The sequence below is a fragment of the Neophocaena asiaeorientalis genome, unplaced genomic scaffold (genome assembly GCF_003031525.2).
Source record: "Neophocaena asiaeorientalis asiaeorientalis breed wild unplaced genomic scaffold, Neophocaena_asiaeorientalis_V1.1 scaffold220, whole genome shotgun sequence".
NCBI classification, from domain to species: domain Eukaryota; kingdom Metazoa; phylum Chordata; class Mammalia; order Artiodactyla; family Phocoenidae; genus Neophocaena; species Neophocaena asiaeorientalis.
In genome coordinates, this window is record NW_020174042.1 from 2,619,827 (window position 1) to 2,635,335 (window position 15,509).

At 37.3% G+C, this 15,509-nt stretch overlaps 1 protein-coding gene across 1 annotated transcript in view; it reads right to left on the minus strand.

Annotated features, from left to right (window-relative positions):
- Positions 1-9,632, minus strand: part of KIF24 (kinesin family member 24) — a 42,432-nt gene extending 32,800 nt beyond the window's left edge. The window contains exons 1-3 of the mRNA XM_024753767.1: positions 8,982-9,632; positions 5,743-5,932; positions 383-480 (exon numbers count right to left, since the gene is read on the minus strand). Of these exons, the coding sequence (XP_024609535.1) occupies positions 383-480; positions 5,743-5,932; positions 8,982-9,604 (911 nt within the window). The 5' untranslated portion in view covers positions 9,605-9,632. The remainder of the gene's footprint in view (positions 1-382; positions 481-5,742; positions 5,933-8,981) is intronic.
- Between the last annotated feature and the right edge of the window lie 5,877 nt (positions 9,633-15,509).

Consider the following 15,509-nt stretch of genomic DNA (forward strand, 5'->3'; position numbering starts at 1 on the left):
GCCACAACTAACGAGCCAGTGAGCTGCAACTAAGGAGGCTGCCTGACGCAACTAAGACCCGGTGCAACCAAAAAAAAAATAAATTAAAAAAAAATATATATATATATATATATTGTTGACAGCTTATATTTTTCCACTAAGCACAGAGAATCAATATCATCAGTATAAATGGAAATTTTGCTGAATATTTCTAAATGCTTTGTGAATCCTATAAATAGAGACACTGAATTTCCAGAAGAGTCTAATTTAAATTCATTAGGTCAAAACACAATTTCATGTTTAATTCAAAATAATTGAAAAACATAAGTAACATTTATAAAGAAATAAAATTTATGGAAAATAGAAAATAAAAGGCAGGAGGAGCAAATAATATCTATCGTACCCATTGAAAATATGCTGAATGAGTGGGTGAGTAGTTTTCATGTATACATCTTGATTGGTGCACGCCTCATCAAAGACTTCATCAAAATAAAAAACATGCTGAAAAAGAAATTTGGTTTTTATAGAAAGAGACACTTTCTTGATTTTCTTCATCACTATTCTAGTTAACACACGATAACAGCACAAATGCATTTTTAACTAATAGTAATTGTCCATGACAAACTTAAGAGATAATAAGCAATCATTAACTGTCAAATGACAGGGCCTTCTTTTACTTGAGATCTCTGTAGACATGTTCTCACAATGTAAAAACTAAACCACACAATTTTTGTTCTCTCTTAAGGGAAGTAAATTAAAGAGTCCAACAGTGAGCCAATCTTCCTTAGGTCTAGGAGAGGAACTGAATTCTATGGAAATTATCCTCATAGCCCACCTAGAGCCAGCATATTTGAAATTTGGGGGGAATTCTAGAGGAAGATCTTTATTCCATAGGTTACAAAGCTTAATTTATAATTCCATAAATATTTATTGCTCAGCTGGTAGCATGTATATTGCAGTAGGCACTTCAAGGGGCCCAAAGAAACAGACATTACCCTACCATTACCCTACTCCACAACCTAAAGATGTTAATCCAGACAAGTATACAAATGACCACAAGGTAGAAAAAATTTGAGAGATAAAGCACATGTGGAGTTCAAAAGAAAAACATAATCTCTCTGACTGGAAAAGACATTCTGAAAAAGCTTGTACTAAGAAAGGGCCATGGGGGAAGAAGAGGAATTTAAGAGGTAGGGACTGAGGCAGGGAAGGTATTCTGGGCACAGGGGAAACATGAGCAAAGAGTCAAAGCAGGAAAGCACAAAGAATCTTTAGGGGACAGGGAGGATTCAATGTGTTTGACATATAGGATCTTGGCAGATAGAAAAGTGAAATAGAAGGTGAGAATAATGAGTTAGGACTATGTTGTAGGGGTCTTGGGACACCAGCCTAAAGGGAAGGGGTAGAATGCTTATATTTAATTCAGTAAAAGTGGAAAGACAAAAAACTGTGCAAAGGAGAGGGATGACCTGAGCCATTTTATTGGAAGACTAATATGGCTTAATACTGTGACTGGATTGGAAACAGGAACACTAGTAATTCAGTGGTGAGGTTAAGAAGGGTCTAAATTAGACAATGACAATGGAAATAAAAAGGAAATGGATGCATAAGAAATTTGGCAATGACTGGTTGTGACAGCTGGGGAGAGAAAGGAGTCCAAGATGACTCCCAAATGAAAAACCATGGTAATCTGAAAGAGATAGGAAATCCCACTAAATTGGGTCTGGAAAGCATTGCTTCAGCAGCCGTAATAATTTCCATAATTTAGAGGATCACTATGTTGGCAGCCCAACTATATCTGAGTAAGAAATCCTAATAATTTCAAGTGTGATTGTAGCATCATAATGGCAGTCCACACATAATGAATGAGAGATGAGGCCCTATCTTCTGCTACCTTCTGGGCCTGCTCTAAATATTCAGTTAAGAAAAAATTTTATGGGCAAGTCTGGAAAAGTGGACTTGACCCCACTTGTCGTGGGTCACCGTACCCCAAATTCAATTCTGTTTCATGTACCATTACATTACATTAGAATGGAAATTTGTTAGGTCATCTGAAAAGAAATTGGGTCCACAAAGTCAAATTTATCAATTAGAAAAAATTTCCAGGGAATTTTCTGGAGGTCCAGTGGCTAGGACTCCACGCTTCTACTGCAGGGGGCACGGGTTCAATCCCCAGTCAGGGAATTAAGATCCCGCAAGCCACACGGCATGACCAAAAAAAAGAAAGAAAGAATAAAAAATCTCCAAAAGTTAGGAATTGAGAAAAAAAATGAATCTGTGCAGCATGATAAAGAGATCTGTGAACATTTAGTGCTCTGAAAAATATGATTGATTTTAAGAACAGTTAAATGTTTCTGTTTTAGGTCGATCATAGGTAGATGGGGGTTCATTATACTTTTGATTAAGCTTGAAAATGGCAATAATAAAGAGTAAAATATATTTCTAAAATCTGACTTTAATGGACATGATTTATATCTAACTCATAACTGGTCTTTAAGCAAGGAGACAAATCCATTCTTTGCTCAAACATCACTGTAGGTTTTTATAGTTAAGTATGAAATCAAAAGCATTTTTGACATTTCTCAGGAAAATAAAAAAATGAACGGAAGTAAATGTGGATATACATTTTTGGGGGGTTTTCTTTTATTTCGTGAGTATATGGCTATTCTTCTCTTTCTATAAGTGCTCTTGAGTAAACACCTTTTAAAGCATGTATTGACTAAAGGAATGAGTATCTTTCCTTCCAATAGGATTTAAGTACTGATTTTCCCAGTAATTTTGTATGAATCTTTCATGAAAGATATGTAAACATACAAGATTACTATTATAATTCATGTCCATCACATATGCTTTTATTTGATCATATTTTATCAATGAAGTTGGATTAACATTCACTTTAGGCAGTTCCCTGGTGGCCTACTGGTTAGGATTTGGACTTTCACTGCCGTGGCCTGGGTTCAATTCCTGGTCAGGGAATTGAGATCCTGCAAGCAGTGCAGCGCGGTCAAAAAAAAAACAACTCACTTTAGCTTTGATATGATCAGAGTTGCATAGTTTATTTTTTAAAGAAGTTTTAAAAAAAGTTATTAGTGTCTTTAGAGAATATCTCTGGAAAAAAACACTTAAGTAATACTGGTTGTCTTCAAGGAGGAAATGGGACTAGAGACACTCTTCATTGCATACTGTTTTGATTTTGAAATAGGTAAATCTATCCTATTCAAAAGTTCTTACTTTTTTTTTATAAGAGTAACACTGCTGATTGCATAAAAAGATTTTAAACATGGATAACAACAGATAAGAAAATCAAATTATCTGTAAATCTTACTACCACTAGAGATGGCCACTATTGACTGATATATTTCAGTACCATCTTTTTTTCTCTATATTTTTTTCTTTAAGAAATTGGAATGAAACACATACAGATATGTCTCCTTGTTTTTTCACTTATTACGTTGATATCCTAAAATTTAATGGTAAGTAGGACAGCACACTATATGTATATGATCACATAAGTAACAAAAGAAGATTTGAAAGGGTAAGATGTTTAATTAAAGGACACATAAACCTATTTGAATTCCTGAATAAGTTTAAAAATAAAACCCAAAGAATCTAGTATCAATAGTTATTTGCTATGTTTGCTATGAACCTCCCTTTTCTTCTTTCTACTTAAGAAAAAGGGGGAGAAAAAAGGCCTCTCAACACATATATTATAAGCGTTGACAGGTAAGGACTTTGACCTATGAGAGCGAAGGTCCAAAGTTCAAACAGCAGAGAAAGTGCTAAGGAAACTATGGGTATTCAATAAGTATTGACCAATGGCAATGACAAAGAAGTAAGGTTATTGTGTTTTGAGATAATGGAAAAATACAAAAGATAAGATGATGCCTCCTTGAGGGAATTACTGTGACAGAAGCATCATTAAGGCAGTCTTGGGTAGATGGTGATTGGATAGGGCTATTACCATGGCTATAAGTAGCCATGGAACTGGATAGTATTACAACTAATTGGTCATTTGGACCACCTTCAATATAAATACCTCCCACCTAGACCTAATAGACTGTGCATTGACCAGCAATCAATAAGGCTGTTAAAGTGACTGGGCTGGTTATACAGTGGCCTAGTAATTTAGTGCCCATAGAAAGACACAGTAGATTGCTTTGAATGTTACTGTGAAAGCCAATTTTGGTAAGCAAAGAAAAAAAAGAACAATGCAAGTGTTACAGAGGGGAGAGTATTAACAATTTGGCATCAGTGTTAAAGGACTTATCCCAGTAGAGTAATATCTCAGCTGACCAAGGTGAATTGCTTGCACACCAGACTACTCACCACTTTTTTCTTCTTTCTACCTGTCACTGGGTTTTGTTTTGTTTTTGTGCACCACGTGGCTTGCAGGATCTCAGTTCCCTGACCAGGGAATGAACCCAGGCCACGGCAGTGAAAAACACCAAATCCTAACCACTAGACCACCAAGGAACTCCCAGTCACTGGGTTTTGAAGCGAGAGAGAGAATAGAATGAACATAATATGAACATGCAGGGAGGCAGATTCAGATAAGAGAAACTCTGAATTCCCAAATCTTAACATCTGGTGGATTATCCCCTGTTTAAGATTATTCATAATTGCTTCATAATTTTAAGAGTACCTAAATTATGGTATCTTCCATCTGTGGGGTTTGCTGCTTTTATAGAGACTGAAGGAATTATCGCAAGGGTACCTATCAGCTAGGAATAAATTCCTTTCAGTATCAAACCCTTTGCCTTGGACTCATCATGATCATTCTGGCAGGGAGTGAACATTTTTTAATGTGTTTGAACTACAGTGTTTTATTTAACCCCTTATATGTTCGATGTAAAATCACATCCCTGGGTTATATTTACTCACTGCAATCTACCTTGTACAAAGTGGCCTGTTCAGGAGCCCAATGTCCACCAAATTAAGCCTAGGCCCAAATACAAGTGAGAATCAAAATAAGCAGTTGGCTGGCAATCTGGGGTCTTTTTGCTCAAAAATATACCCTCCATCATTAAACTCCAGACTCGCACTCAGCAGAATGAGAAGTTCACACTGTGAGAGACAGGAGAGAACTGAGACTATGTGACTATCTCATAGTCGCTCTGGTGCATAGGCTCAGTGACTGGCCCTGCTTACCACCAGTTCATTATTTAAACTCTTTTTATTCCTTCATTCGCTCTTTTCTGACTGAATATGTGTAATTAAGTTCACATAAAGCATGTTAAAAAAAAAATAAAAATAAAAATTAAAAAAAAAAAAAAAAAAAAAGGGGGGCTCCCCGGGGTGGCGGGGTGGTTGTGCGCCCCCCTGCCGATGCAGGGGACACAAGTTCGTGCCCTGGTCTGGGAAGATCCCACATGCCACGGAGTGGCTGGGCCGGTGAGTCATGGCCGGTGAGCCATGGCCGCTGAGCCTGCGCGTCTGGAGCCTGCGCTCCGCAACAGGAGAAGCCACAACAGTGAGAGGCCTGCGTACCGCAAAAAAAAAAAAAAAAAGCATGTTAAGTGACTGAATGATGCAACTCTATTGCACAAGAGTGGAGGAGTTACGTTTTTGTATCCCCCACTGCACTATATTTTTTAAAAATGAAGGCTAAGGTTTATCAATGATTTAATGCAATGTCACATCAGGAATGAATGCCAGCACCCAAACCCAGAACTGGATTTTAGAATTTGTACTGCTACTCAAACAAAAAACAGAAAATTGACACTTGATAATGTTAGTTCCAAACATGGAAGGAAAGCATCATACCTGCAGAATATATTGGGTGAGGTCAACTGCTTCTTTCTTCTCATGAACAAGTAGAGTTTCTTTGTCTTCTACAGTAATAATATTAATTTCTCCACGACGTACCTCCCTCATGCCCAGAGGGCGTTTTCGAACACAAACTCTGATTTTCTCCATCTCATTCCAAGGATTCTCTTTCTCTGACGTGTTCTGGCTGATATATAAGTGGGCTTTAATTTTTAATAATACGATAAAACTACTTAAGAGGTCAAAGTATCAGTACATTTTGTTACATATTAGATGTAATACACGCACACACACATATACACACAATATGTTGCATACTGAAGTGTTGACACTGAGTTCTTTTATTCGCTATAAATCCTCCTGATTACTTCTATCTCCCTCTCTACTCCACCCCACCCAAAAGCAGGTTTCTTGCTTCCTTTCAATCTAGTTATTATTGTACATTTACTGTTTTCTGGACCATTCAATCTAATTTCTTTTTTTAATCCTACCTGGGTTTATTAAATACCTTGAATTTGGTGGTAGGTTTCAATGTATTTTCCCCGTTTCTCCCAGGTATATTCTGGTACTCCCTTTGTCTTGTTTTCTTGCATCCTCTTTTTGCCTACCCTGATATATATTTATTTGTTAGAACATGATCCTATATTTCCTCTTCCCTTTATGACTGGTGCTAATTCACCACTGGTGCTAATTCACCACTAATTCATCCTTCTGTTCAGATACATTTCTTCTCTGGCTGACTTCAGTGAACTCATCAACCTTAACACCCAGAATATTGAGGCAATATTCCTTGGGTTAGGAACATGCTGTGAAGCACTGGAAGCTCAGCTCAGTGCTCTGTGATGACCTAGATGGGTGGGATGGGGGGTGAGGGTGGGAGGAAGGTCCAAGAGGGAGGGGATACAGGTATACATATAGCTGATTCACTTCATTGTACAGCAGAAACTAACACAACATTATAAAGCAATTATACACCAATTAAAAAAAAAAAGACTACTCAAGCCCTTTGAAGCATGTTTTGTTTTTTTTAACCAATGTAGAGTAGACGTCTAAAAAAATGTACCATTTTGACAGTAAGTGTGGCAAAATCTTGACAATCATTGAAAGTGAATGATGGGCATGTGGGGGCTCACTGTTCTATTTTCTCTTCTTTTGCATATGTTAGATTTTTTTATAAGGAAAGAACAATTTTTTTTCTTTTTTGGCCATGCTGCATGGCTTGCAGATCTTAGTTCCCCAACCAGGGACTGAACCCTGGGCCAGCAGTGAAAGTGCTGAGTCCTAACCACTGGACCGCCAAGGAATTCCCCAGGGGGGGAAAAAAAAGTTTTAATGTATTCTAAAACGCTCTGGTTTTACTGCTCAACCTTCCTTAGGAGAAATAAAATATATCTGTCTGACATGCAGAGTTAATACATCTAGAGTTAGGTCTGTTCAAGATCTTAAATAAGTCAGGGCAGCCAGTTATCTAAACGCCTTAGACTTTTATTAAAGTTCTCAGTCCAGTAATTTATTTTGAACTTACCTGATTTGAGGTGTCCAAAGAGAATGCTCTTTGGACAGGGATGACTCACTAATAGGAAGCCTTAAGTTGGTGAGGGAGTTTCTCAGGGTTCTGAAACTCTGGCTCCTACTTAGGGTTTGGGTGAGAAGACAATATTGAGAATTATTGGGGAAAATGTACTTTCTTACCTCTATTTCTCTAATATAATAAGGAATGGGAAGAGTATGATAATAATGATATAAAGTGAGAAAGCTCAATTGAATAGCTTTCGTTCTGGGTTTGCCACATACAAACCTCTGTGAGAGCGCCTATCTCACTACATGGTTGCCTGTCTTCCCACTTACCCTGCCCCCTATGAGTCTGAGAGTCTCCAGATATCCTAATTATCTTTATATCTAGGATCAGGGCAAGCAGAGGTGGTACTTTATATTTGCCAAATAAATAAAACAGCAATATTTAAACTAAAATATCCATTCTATCTAAATAAATAATGCAAACTCACATCTTTATTCTATTTATAAATAATTTCAATTTAGATTTTTATGTGTTTTTCAGTAAAAGACTAACATTCAAGAAACTATTTGTTCTTTCACCACTGAGCTAACCAATAGGACAGCAACAATCCTGGCATTGATGATCATAGAACAATCTAGTCCTTTGACAACTGAAAGAAGAAAACAGTACTATATGCTCTGTGCTTTGCTAAACCAAACCAAAAAAAAATTTTTTTTTCTTCCAAAAACACTATCGAATTCAGTTATGTATTTCAAATTACTAAAGGCATTTTTACCTTTAAAATTGGGTCTTCTATTTTTTTTAGAATAAAAGAACTAGTTGGTTATGAAATCCTCTGAAACCTTAGCCAATATAAGACCAGAGGTAAATACTTTGTTTTAAGGTATGAATAATAGCCTTTATTTTTTTTTTAAAAAGTGGCTTAAGAATGTATTTTATTTCTCCACAACTCACCATCTATAACTTTTAAAATAACAAAACAAACAATACACATTATTTTTAAAAGAATATATTTTCTATCATATACCAAGGCTGGTATTAGGGATTACTTGATATTTCACCTCTTAGGGCCCTTATTTCAAATCCTAACTCAAAGCACTGTCACTCTGACAACCAAACTCTAAACTCCATCAAAAGGGTCTTACTCTTTGAAATGACCAAAATCATCTGTCCTTCCAGGGCTGAAATTGTAGAAAGCACTCAAAATCAGGACCATATTTCAATATGTGCAGGTAAATCAATTGCTCCAAAGACCTATTTAATTCAACTAGTCGAATTAAACAGCTGTTTTTAACTAAGCTTCATGCCTTCTGGCTGAAGTGAATTTGATAGCCTTAAAAAAAAATCCTGTGGATTGTGTAATTTTTTTTTCACTGCAGAGGCTAGTTAACTACTGATATTTTACCTTCATGGATGCATTAGATGTATTATGTTACATGCACTATAATAATAAAAATATGTCTGCTATAGGAATAATAGCAGACCCTGGTAAGTAACAGCTGCTTGATGCATATGAACAATATCATCTCCCAGCTGGAAAGTCCAAATTCTTCATTAATTTCGCCCTATCAAGTTACTTCCATTATCACCGCAGAAGCTGTTCACTATCGTTTTCTGTAAATATGGAATAGTTGGTCTCCTCTGGTCATGGAGAAGCCTGCCCTTGCCTAAGGTTACCCTCCCTCCAAAATTAAAAAAGAAAAAAATAAGTTATTACCTGATATAGGAATGAGGGATTCCATAGTTATACCCTGAAATATGAGAGACTCTTTGTATAACGGGACTATCACAATCTCCCTGTATTGGAGAAAAGTGATTTGATGAAAAGAGTGAAGTGTTAGTTTCTTCTTGTAGGTAGGAATCAGCAGCTGTGGCATTCAGAGTTCTTGTTTTTGTACAGTACTGGGAATCATCTGGTAGCAAATGCTCTAGTACTTTTCGGTAACTAGACTTCTGTTCACTTGCAGATAAATGTGATAAATTGCACAGTTCAAACTGATTGTTGCTGGTAGTTCTGTCTTTGTTGTCAGCAGGAGACTCAAAATGCAGTTGCCTTCGAGGGCCAGATCTAGATTTCTGAGGCTTGATGCACAGACTGCTTGTCTGTAGAGGATACTCTGGGCTACTGACTTCTTTATCTTCTTCCTGCATGATCTTAATGATTTTGATAAGTTGGAAGAGACGTTTGCGGTCGTTCATGTCATGGACTCCCAATCTGCAGTAGTCCTTCATTGTAACATTGGCTAATTCATCTATTTTCTGAAGGCCAAGGGCAGTAAAATGAGGATAATACTGTGCTAGTTCAGCTTCACAAAGACATTCATATAACCAGGATGTCATTTTTGTGAATGGGTTTCTATAAACTCTGAAGAGAAAAAAAAAATTCATTCACTTGAAATATAGTATATGTAATACAATTATTCCTTTAAAAAATGAAAACCACAAAAGAAACATCCAGAAAAATCCATTCTAGCATACCAGGTTTTCAATAAATATATTTTTCTTCTAAAATGATTAAACAGCATAGTGCATAAAGATGCTTATAATGCATTTGTAGTAACAGATGTAATTTGTCCATCTGCTTAATAAAAAGAGACTTTCAATTGTGTATACACACAGGTACATGCACACACACATAACACAAGTCACTTACTTATTTCTAGGGAGTTCCTTCCAACCTTGCAATGTCTACTTAACATATACCACAAACTACTAAAACCTTGTTCCCAACTGCTGATTGTTACAGGACTAATTTTAGATGTTCAACTTAATGTCAAGGCATGTTGCACAACTGTTTCCCATGATTAATGAACAAAGGTTAAGAGCTCTTTCAGAATGGAAAGCAGAATTAAATAGTGGACCACAGAGGATCATAAATGAATATAACTCAGAGGAAATCACATTTGTGTTCGCTGAGTATTGGCAGAAGTTAGTTGAATAAAGAGGTAAAAACATGATTAATTTAGAACCTACTAATTCAGGATTTCAGATTATTCTAAAAGGTAGCTGGTTGTAGATGTCCATCTATACAGAACATAAATAAAAGAATTCACCTAGGGGGACTTCCCTGGTGGCACAGTGGTTAAGACTGTGCTCCCAATGCAGGGGACCTGGGTTTGATCCCTGGTCAGGGAACTAGATCCCACACGCATGCCGCAACTAAAAGTTTCGCATGCCACAACTAAGGAGCCCACCTGCCACAACTAAGACCCAGTGTAACCAAATTAATTAATTTATTAATTAAAAAAAAGAATTTACCTAGGCAATTAATACTATGGTCAAGATTTTAAATGGTTATACAGTAAAATCCTTAAAAAAATTTAACACCAAGCTATTTAATTAAATACTAACAAATGATGTGGTAATGACACGTAATCCTGGACTACTCCCTGATGAGTTAATCCCTGTTAATCACTGTTAATCAAGTTTAAGAGAATATTCAAAAGTAAGTAAACTACATTTTCTCTTTAAAATTTTTTAAAAATAATTCAGAGTTTTGGGGGCCTTCCCTGGTGGCGCAGTGGTTGAGAATCTGCCTGCCAATGCAGGGGAAACGGGTTTGAGCCCTGGTCTGGGAAGATCCCACAGGCCGCGGAGCAACTAAGCCCATGTGCCACAACTACTGGGCCTGTGCTCTAGAGTCCACCAGCCACAACTACAGAAGCCTGCGCGCCTAGAGCCCGTGCTCTGCAACAAGAGAAGGCACCGCAATGAGAAGCCCGTGCGCCGCAACGAAGAGTAGGCTCTGCTAGCCACAACTAAAGAAAGCCCGTGCGCAGCAATGAAGACCCAATGCAGTCAAAAATAAATAAATAAATAAATTTATTTATTAAAAAAATAATAATTCAGAGTTTTCAAAATTCTATTAGTTAGTTCTTGGTAAAGCTTTTCTGTTTTTCATTTTAATTTATACTTTATCTTCACTCTAGGAAAAACAGAGAAAGAGGTCAGGGCCAGGTAAAAGTGATGATTAAAGGACCTTGTGTTGGGACTTCCCTGGTGGCACAGTGGGTAAGACTCTGCACTCCCAATGAAAGGGGCCCGGGTTCGATCCCTGGTCAAGGAACTAGATCCCACATGCCAGCCGCAACGAAGACTTCGCAGGCCACAACTAAGGAGTCCATGGGTTGCAACTAAGGAGCCCACAAGCCACAACTAAGGAGCCCGCCTGCCACAACTAAGACCCCATGCAACCAAATAAGTAATTTTTTTTTTTTTAAAAAAGGACCCTGTGTAATAAATGTTGGAGGAAATGCTACTTAGGCTAAAGAAAAGGCCAAAGGGGCTAATAAGTAACACATTCTAAACTCATCCTGCCCTTTTCCATTTGTGGTAGATTAAAAAAAAGAAAGTCACAAATTCTTTGCAGGTCCTTCCATCAAGAGATGGAATTTATTTCTCCTGTTGCATCTAGGCTGGCTATTTTTTAAAATTAATTAATTAATTTATTTATGGCTGTGCTGGGTCTTCGTTTCTGTGGGAGGGCTTTCTCTAGTTGTGGCAAGCAGGGGCCACTCTTCATCGCGGTGCGCGGGCCTCTCACTGTCGCGGCCTCTCTTGTTGCGGAGCACAGGCTCCAGACGCGCAGGCTCAGTAATTGTGGCTCACGGACCCAGTTGCTCCGTGGCACGTGGGATCTTCCCAGACCGGGCTCGAATCCGTGTCCCCTGCATTGGCAGGCAGATTCTCAACCACTGCTCCACCAGGGAAGCCTCTAGGCTGGCTTTGTCACATGTTTTGGCCAATACAATGTGGTGGAAATGACACTATGTGACTTCCATGCCTAGTCCTCGAGAGCCCTTGCAGCTTCTACTGTTCTCTAGGGACTTTTCTGCTGTCATGTGAAGAAACCCAGCCAACAGCCATATTCAAAGCCAGACATATTAGAGAAGCCATCTGAGACTATTTAGCCCCAGTGGCGCCACCAGATGACAGCAGCCATATGATGGTCCCAGGTGAGACCAGAAATGTGAGCAAATAAAACAGTAATTGTTTCAAGCCACTAAGTTTTGGGGTAGTTTACTACACAGCAGTAGGTAACTGCAACACTGACAGCTTCTATGCCTTTTTAAATGCTGTATCTTTGCCTGAAATGTTCCCAACTCCCTCTGCCTACTAAAATGAGCCATGTCCATTCTTTCAAGAGAGCTCAATAGCTTCCCTTCACCTCCGTGAAGCCTTCTTTCTTATCTCAGCCTCTTCTACCATTTTACCACCAAGCACCCTACGCAGTAGTTAAACCAGGCCACCAATCAATCCCTTTACTACAGTGTCTTCTACCTGGAATACCTGTTTTTCCTTGGAAAAACCCTATTTACATTTTTCTTCTGTGAGGCATGCCCTAGCAAGGGATAACTGGTATTTACTCTGTGCTTCAGTAATAACAATAATAGCAGCTGGTATGTACTGAGCATTTATTATGTACTAAACATTGTTCTAAGCACTTTGTTAACCTCTAAACAATCCTATAAAATAAATGTGTGACCTTCAGCAAGTTACTTATTTAACATCTCTGAAACTCATTCTTCTCAACTGTAAAATGGAAATACAATAGTCCCCACAGTTTCTCGGGTTAGGATTCAATGAGAAAATACCTGTAATAATCCAAGTATTAATCAGCAATAATGCCCAGTATGTACGTAGTACCCAATAAGTGTTGGTAGCTATCACTACTGAGATTGTTATTTCTGTATTACTATTACTGTATTACTGCTACTCACCCAGAACCTAGAAAAGAATAAGCCTTCAATGTTTTGGTGTGTTTTAAGTTATTTCTAAACAGTTATATTCCCTACTTGGCTCAGCCTAACCTAGGGGAAGAGGTTAAGTGCTATGCAGACTTCTCAATTTCCACAGGCTGTACAAGATCCTGTATTTCACATACTTATTCCCTCAGTGACATACCCAACATTTCCCAATCCAACTCTGATAATCAAGGCTTCTATTGCATCCCTTAATCAGTACCTTCAAGACCAACATATTTATATTGTGATGCTTGGATATCCCATAATATCACAGGAGGGGAAGATACCGGAGTTAGCAGTAATCTGGACATGCAGATTATAGCAGCCAACAGCATGCTTCTAAATAAACTGGCAGCATAGTACCTTTCTGAGCCCTATAGTTAGCCTATGTTCTTTTGTTTTAAAATTGGATATGCTTCCTATATATAAAATAGATAACTAATAAGGACCTACTGTATAGCACAGGGAACTCTACTCAATACTCTGTAATGACCTATATGGGAAAAGAATCTAAAAAAGAGTAGATATATGTGTAAGTATAACTGATTCACTTTGCTGTACAGTAGAAACTAACACAACATTGTAAATCAACTATACTCCAATAAAAATTTTTTTTTAATTAGATATGCTTCTTTGTACCACATTTCATTTCACAAAGGTCCAGCCCCTCTCTTCTTCTGGGATAATCATTGGAATCACTCCAGGAACTTTAAAAAATATAGATACCTGAGCCCATCCCAGATCCATAAGAAAACAAAACAAAAAAACCCTCCCAGATCTTGAGGGGGAACAGACATAAGAACACCGAAAAGGTTTCCCCAGGTGATTATGATTGTACTGCATTGATATATCTATCAAAATTACAAATGCAAATACACTGACCTAGCAATTCCACTTCTAGGAACATATCCTATAGATACTACGTACAAGTATAAAATCACATAGGTACAAAATTATTCATTGCTGCACTTTATATAATAGCAAAGAAATGGAATAGAGACTGGTTAAATAAATTATGGTACTCCATTAAACATAATACTATGTAGCAACTATAAAGAATAAACTCTCAAAATATTACTGAAGAGAAAGAAATCTCTACAATATATTAAGTGACTAAAACAAGGTACAGAACAGTTTGTATAGTAAAGGTATCATTTGTTAAAGAGAAAGAGATAATTGATCTATAATAGATCTATACATTCGCTTATCAGGCATAAAATATCTTTGACAGGATGCACAAGAAAGTAATAATACTGGTGTGGGGGGACTAGTTGGTGGAAGGTAAGCATGGGAAGGAGACTACTTATGCCAATAAATGTGGTAGTTATTATTACCTTTCCTATTGTTATTTCTATTTCACTGCTGTCTCCATCACCCAGAGCAAGACCTAGAAGAGCTGTTTTGTAAATTGTGAAACTATGTAACTATATTACTGATTTTAAAAAATATATTTTTAATTTTATCTACTTCCCTTCTTCCCAATCTCCCCAAATTGATCTGATACAACTACTTGTTACTATTTTGGTGTTTGTCCCTCTAGCCTTTTTAAAAAATATATGGTTGATGTACAATATTATATTAGTTTCAAGTGTATGACATAATGATTTGACATTTGCGTAAGTTATGAAACGATTACCATGATAAGTCCAGTAACCATCTATCCTCAAAGTTCTTACAATATTATTGACCATATTCCTTACGCTGTATACTATATCCCCATGACTACTTTATTATATAACCAGGTCTCTATCTCTCAGTCCCTTTCACCTATTTCGTCCACCTCCCCCCCACCTCCCAGCCTTTTTTTTAAGTGCACTATTTTTACACTGTATTAAACACTGTACTCATAACTATACTGAAATCTACTTTTCTATTTAATTTAAGCATTTTCATACCTGTTTGTTATAGCCATTAAAAACAATCCACACTATTATAATGTTTGCTGAATAGATGAATTACCCCAGGGAGATGTGATTTCTCTCTTCCAGCTATAGTGTTTTAATTGTAAAACTTACAGGGTATGTATTACAGACTTATATTTTTTATTTTTTAATTTATTGCCAGCCTTGTTCCAGAGACGATAAGGTGGCTCTGCCTTATACTATAGTGAGCTTTTTTTTTTTTATAGTGAGAATTCTTAAAGAGAAAAGGAATACGATCCCACCCAGCCTAGCACTGTGCTAGCAACAAATATTTGTCAAATGAACAGAATCTGCTTAGATAGGACACAGGACAAAAGGTTCTGCCATTTCTACTTTTTACCTAAGGCAACTAAATGATTAAAAGACTCCATTAAGGGACTTCCGTGGCGGTCCAGTGGTTAAGACTTCACCTTCCAATGCAGGGGGTGTGGGTTTGATCCCTGCTTGGGGAGCTAAGATCCCACATGCCTCATGGCCAAAAAACCAAAACATAAAACAGAAGCAATATTGTAACAAATTCAATAAAGACTTTAAAAATGGTCCACATCAAAAAATATAAAGAATACTCCATTAAGCCCG